Source organism: Helobdella robusta (assembly GCF_000326865.2).
Source record: "Helobdella robusta unplaced genomic scaffold HELROscaffold_61, whole genome shotgun sequence".
NCBI lineage: Eukaryota > Metazoa > Annelida > Clitellata > Rhynchobdellida > Glossiphoniidae > Helobdella > Helobdella robusta.
The window spans coordinates 985,266-991,018 of NW_008705338.1; the positions used below are offsets into that span (position 1 = coordinate 985,266).

Below are 5,753 nucleotides of genomic sequence, written 5' to 3' on the forward strand. Positions count from 1 at the left end.
GACATTTGAAAGAGAAATTTTATTAAAAAAAGCATTCAAACAGTGCATCTTATATATTTGTAGCTTGCCAATTTGAAACAGATAATGAAATCAATTTAATACAGAGGATTATCCTTTGGCTGATGTAGAACTATAAAACGTTCCTAATTAAAAACCGATAATTTTTGATGATTTTAAAAGTGTTTATCGGATGGACAGGCACCTTTGACATATCGCTTGAGCAAATTTCCCCTTTTACCAGTGTTAATTTGTTCATTTAAATTTTTTCTGATTGAAGTTACTCTGGCAGGTCTAGCTACGAATAATGTTGGAGAAAGTTGTCACTTTGATGCTGGCTATAATCAGCTAAAATAAATTATTTTTCTACCTATGACAACTGCAAGATATCTCATGATATTGTAGCTTTTATAATGTTATATAATCGCTATGAAATGTTACCATCATCTTTAGATGAGTCAGTCCCTCATAAAATTTCAACATTTCAATAAACAGTTGCATCGTTGTTTGAAAATTTTTCTCAAAAATGAGCAAGAAACAACTTAGTTTCGTCGGAATGATCACAAAAATGGTTGTACTTTTTATGGTGTTGCGATGGTGCTTTACAGAACCGGTCAGTGGTCTGTTGTCACTGGTCACTATCATTGTTGTATTTTTAGTAAAACAACTCCATTCACTTCATGCATCTTGTTTAGCTGTTCTTCTAGCTTATTTAAGCCTGCCTAATTTTTGTATCAAAAATTTTTGTATCCCACAAAAAATTTTCTCCTACCAGCTACAACTTCACAGAAATAAGAAAAAAATTTATGAATTTACGACACAATTTTAAGGCGTGTTCAAATTTTAGATGAAAAAAATTAATAAACTACGATGAAAAATAATGCAAACAACATTGAATTTAGACATCGTCAAGGAAAGAAATTTTCAACTGATCCAACTAAATTTTCAAATAAGTATTTTCTACATTAGCAATAGTAGCGTTAAAAATTTTGAAAAAATTACCAAAATATTTTTTATTAATTTTAAAAATTCTCAATAGTTCAACTAAATGATTGGTAGGTGAGGATTTGAATTTATTTCAAACAATCTCCTTTTATGAAAGAGTTACACATTGTATTTGCCACACGTTTCTAGGCCAACGCCCTGCTCAGCGAGTTTACTGCTTTCGTTATTGCACATGTAGTCATTCGTATTAATGGAATACAAATCCTTTGGTCGCCAAACATTTTCAGTGGTTCTGTCCTCGCGGCTTTTTTCGACAAAATTCTGTTTTACGTTTGGAATAATTTTTGTCGAGTCGATGGTTAGGCAGTTTTGACGCACGTTGTTGTTGCTGGTTTTGTTGTTATTGGTTATATGGTTGATAGTGTAGTTGCTGTTGATGTTTTTATTGTGGCGGTTGCTATTGTGGTTGTTGTTGTTGTTGTGAATGTTCAGAGCCCTTCTCTGGAGCAAATCACTCTTGCACTCTCTGCTGGTGTTGTTGTGTCGGAGTAAGGTAGGCGATGATGAGTTGATGTTGTGAAGTGAAATGTTGTTGTCCAGTTGGCTGAGGTGTTTGTTGGTATTGTTGTTGATGTTGTTGTTGTTGTTGGTGGTGGTGGTGGTTCTCCAACAAGGCTGAATTACGGTCAGGTTGGTTGAAGTTGAATTGCTGCTGCGACTGATGGTGGTCAAGAGGTTGGGACAATCTGAAGTGATTCAGTCTTTCGTAAATGTGCTGACCGTCGTCTGGACGTTGCATTGTTTTATTAGCGTTGTCAGCAAAAACAACGTCTTCAGCAGCATTGCTATTGTTGCAAAAATTGAAGTTGCTCTTGTTAGAATTTCTACTGATGTCGTTGCAACTGTTGTGATTAATTTGTGGCGACCAGAAGATGTTAGTTGACGCGATGTCCGTTCTATGGCGATCTGCTAACCTTGTTTGGCCCATTATAGGCTGGCGCGGTTTCTCCAGAGAAGGTGAAGGTAGCATGTGCTGTTGTTGTTGTTGTTGTTGTTGATTGGGCTGGAATTTTTGATGGAGCTGGTGTTGCTGCTGTTGGAACTTCAGTAACGTTAATGATTTCAGTTTGGGTTTTTGAAGAAGCTGTTGGGATTGTTGATTTTGTTGTTGATCTTTCTGAAGCATTGGATTCTGCAGATTTAATTGGTGATGTTGAGGTTTTAATGGAGGCTTGTGAAATAGAACTGTTTGAGAATCTTGTAAAGAAGGCATTTGCGCATGTTGGTGTTGATCCTGATGGTGTTGAAGTTGGTTTTTGAACGGTTGCTGGTCAATTTGATTCGGCAATGAATAGCGTTGATGTTTCTGCTGTTGAATTTGTTGTTGATGGGGAATGGTCTGGTTGCCAAAAAGTTTGGCGTCGTTGCTGTCTGTAATAGTTCCATTCAACGAAATTTGTTTAATTTTGGAAGGCAATGAAATGATGTTCCTCTGCTGTTGCTGTTGTTGTGAAATTTGTAGTTGCAGAAATCTCTGCGGATGCAAGAGTAGAGGTTGTTCGTGTATTTGACGCAGGTTTTGTGTGAAATCGGCGTCTGTCTTTGCAAGGTTGGATGTATTAACAGTTTTCAAACCACTGCCGAGATTGTAACTTTCAAGATCGTCATTATTGTCAGCGATGAGGTGAACTTTACTGAAGTTTGTCTCATATGGAGTAACGTTAAAACTGTTTTCAATAGTAGAAATGCTGTTGGAAGTTTCGTGTAGGTTGGTTTGATTGCAAATGTTGTTGCTCAGTTGATCAGTAATTCCATCGCAGCTGTTCATATCAGTTTCATTTTTACTTTTGGACAATGAATTGCTCTCCACGCTAATATTGTTATTAACAACATCGTTGTTGTTGTTGTCGTTTGAAATGTTGTTGTTGACGTTTGAAATGTTGTTGTTGCTGGTTGCGTGTGTCAGACGCCGATGCAGGCTGATAGAGCTGCCCATGTTTGGAGTTTTTCTTGAAACGAGAGATCTCGTTGTCGATGATGGGTGTGTGGTGGAGGTGGTGGGAACTGAAGAGGTTGCTGGGTTGGAGCATGACGCTGTTGACGCAGTAGATGTTCGATTTTGAGTTTTAAGACTCTTCTTACTTTTATCATTGTTTAGAAATAAAATGTTGTAATAATTCGTAAATTTTAACTTTTTTTTCTCCAATTTTGAGGCGTCGGATTGATTCATGCTGCCAGATTTTGGGAGGAGGAACTCTGAGAATAAAAATTTTTTTTGCCCTTGTTGAAAATTTTGGCTGTGTTGGCAACTTTGTTGACTTCGCTGACCTTGAAAATGTGGAAATCCTGGCACGTGTTTTGAATCAAGAGAATTTAACTTCATCTCGGAGTCTAAATTTTTATTTTCATCATAATCATCCCAACCAGCATAACTTTCCTCATCATTTTCATCTTCTCCATCACTCTCATCTTCATTAGAGTAACTTTTCTTTAAAACATTCGCGTCATATTTAACGCAGTCAATGTTAACATTGCCGTTCCAGTCACTAAATCCCGAGCTACTTATTTCCGGTGACGTCATTGTCAATTTACTCTTCTTACTTCCGCTGAATGGAGTTTCTACTTCCGGCGAAAAACTGTCATAACAGATTTGCAGATGCGAGAAAATTTTTGATGTGCAGATGCTGTTTCTACTATTGATGTTGTTGTTTGTGTAAATACTGACGTCTTTGTTGTTGTTGTTGTTTTTGTTGTTGTTGTTGATGATTGATTCAACTCCATCATGAACATTGGTATATTTTTTTTCAAAACTACCACCAAGAGTTTTGTTGATTTGTCGTTCATTGAAATGTTCAACGTTTGAGTTGTTAAAGAGCTGCTGTTGGTGACGAGCAGACTTTGTGGAAAACATGCCTCCTTCGTCATCATCATCGTCATCGTCATCATCTTCAATGGCCTGTATGTTGATATAATCACAATCACCATCACTATCATCATTATCCTCATCGCCACCATCATCATCTTCACCGTCTTCACAGTGAGAACAGTTAACATTAGCAGCGTTGTCGTTATTATTTTTCTGATTAATTTCTCTGCCTCCGAGACTATTACCAACTATTCGATTTGTATTAATAACATCTCGGTCGTCCATTGTATTCTGGTCTAAGTTGTTGTTAATGTTGTTGTTTACGTTAGCGTTGATGTTTGTGTTTGTTGTGGTGTTGTTTGCGTTTGTAGTGTTGCTGTTTATGTTGTGGTTCAGGTTGTTGTTTAGGTTGTTGTTTATGTTTTTGTTGCTGATCGCATTTTTGTAGTTTCTCCCTTTCTTGGCGAAGTTCTTGCAACTCTTCTCGGAGCTTCTGGCCAGATTTTCATTGTATTGTTTCTTGCGAAAATTAGTAGTACTCTTTATTTTTTCATCCTCTACATACTGCCCAAAGTTGTAATCATCGTCATTAGCGCGGTTGTCATCATCGTTGTTGTCGTCATCATCATCAGGATCTGTTTTCCTCTGAATCAAAGTAGAGTTTGTCATTTTTTGGAAATTTGCGTCATTCAAACGGACAATGCCATCTTGATTGGCCATGCAAATTTTTTCTTCAACTCTGCTGCTGTTGTTGTTGTTGTCTTTCCGAATGTTGATGCCCCTGGTAACATTAAAGTAATTTTTGTTGTCATCGTGGGAGGAGTTGTTGTTGTTGATGCTATCAAGAAGTTTGTTGGTGTAGTTTTGTTTGTTGAATGATTTGCAGGCATGAAGTGTCATTTTGTTTATCGAACTGTCACTACTGTTGCAGTAAGTGTTGCCAATGTTGATCTGAACTTTCGTGTCGTAGTTGTTAGCGTTGCTGATGTGGTTTGTCATGTTCATACTGTTCTTCTGTTTCATGCTGTTCACGTTGTTCACGATGTTAGCGCTGCTGTTGTTCGCACTGTTCATCGTGTTTGTGTTGATTTTGAAATCTTCGGGCAGCCACGAGGTGTCTGTGCTGATGCAAGGGAGGGGGGTGGAGGGAGTCATAGTGCAAGGGGTGCTGGATGGTGAAAAGATGTTTGAGGTGTGTGTGGTTGGAGAGTAGATTTGAGTGGATGGCGAAGTTGGCGAGAGAATGAGGCAGGTCTCATCTGTTATATCGTCGTTAGGTGTCGTGGCCGTTGTGGCGAATGACGAGTTGGTGGCGTTGTTGTTGTGGTGGCCGCTACTGTTTTGGTGGTGGTTGTAGAAGTTGCTGCTGTGACGATGCTGCTTGTGGGAGAAGTAAAAAAATTCGCTTTGGCCGTTGCTGTTGCTCCTTTTGTGTCGTTGTTGTTGTTGTTGCTGCTGCTGCTGCAAATGTTTGCGATGGAAGTAAGGCTGGAAATGTTCTGAGCATCTTTGGTGTTGGTGGGTTTGATGGAGATCTAATTTGAAAAGAGCCTGAGACTTCTGGGCTAGGACGCCAACTTCATGGCCATCGACGTTTTTAGCGTTGTTGGTTTTACAGAAATTGTTCTCCTTCTTGCGTTTTCTAACCTTCAAACAATGCAGAACCACGCAGACGACGATGAATAGCAACAGCCAAAACAGCAGCAGACCAACTAGGGTAAGAGCTAGCTTTTCAGATTTGCCGTAGAAATCATCGGAGCTGTTCGCGATGGTGATGTTTGCCGTGTTGTTCGCGCTGTTGTGTTTGTATGTAGAGTTGTTTGTGTGGTGTGTTGTACTGTTGTTGTGTGCTGTGTTGTTGTTTAAGGTTTTGTTGGCGTTGTTTTTGTTGCTATTTGCGGTGAAAATGTTGTTGATGTTTTTTATGGTGTTTATCGATGAAGTG

General features: G+C 38.7%; 1 protein-coding gene across 1 annotated transcript; it reads right to left on the reverse strand.

The window, feature by feature from the left end:
* Nucleotides 1-1,101: 1,101 nt before the first annotated feature.
* HELRODRAFT_180450 (hypothetical protein) lies at nucleotides 1,102-5,603 on the reverse strand (the record flags this gene model as incomplete). Its single annotated transcript, XM_009029742.1, has 2 exons — nucleotides 1,102-1,546; nucleotides 1,614-5,603. Coding segments are annotated over 2 exons (4,435 nt in total), but the record flags the coding sequence as incomplete, so codon positions are not given.
* Between the last annotated feature and the right edge of the window lie 150 nt (nucleotides 5,604-5,753).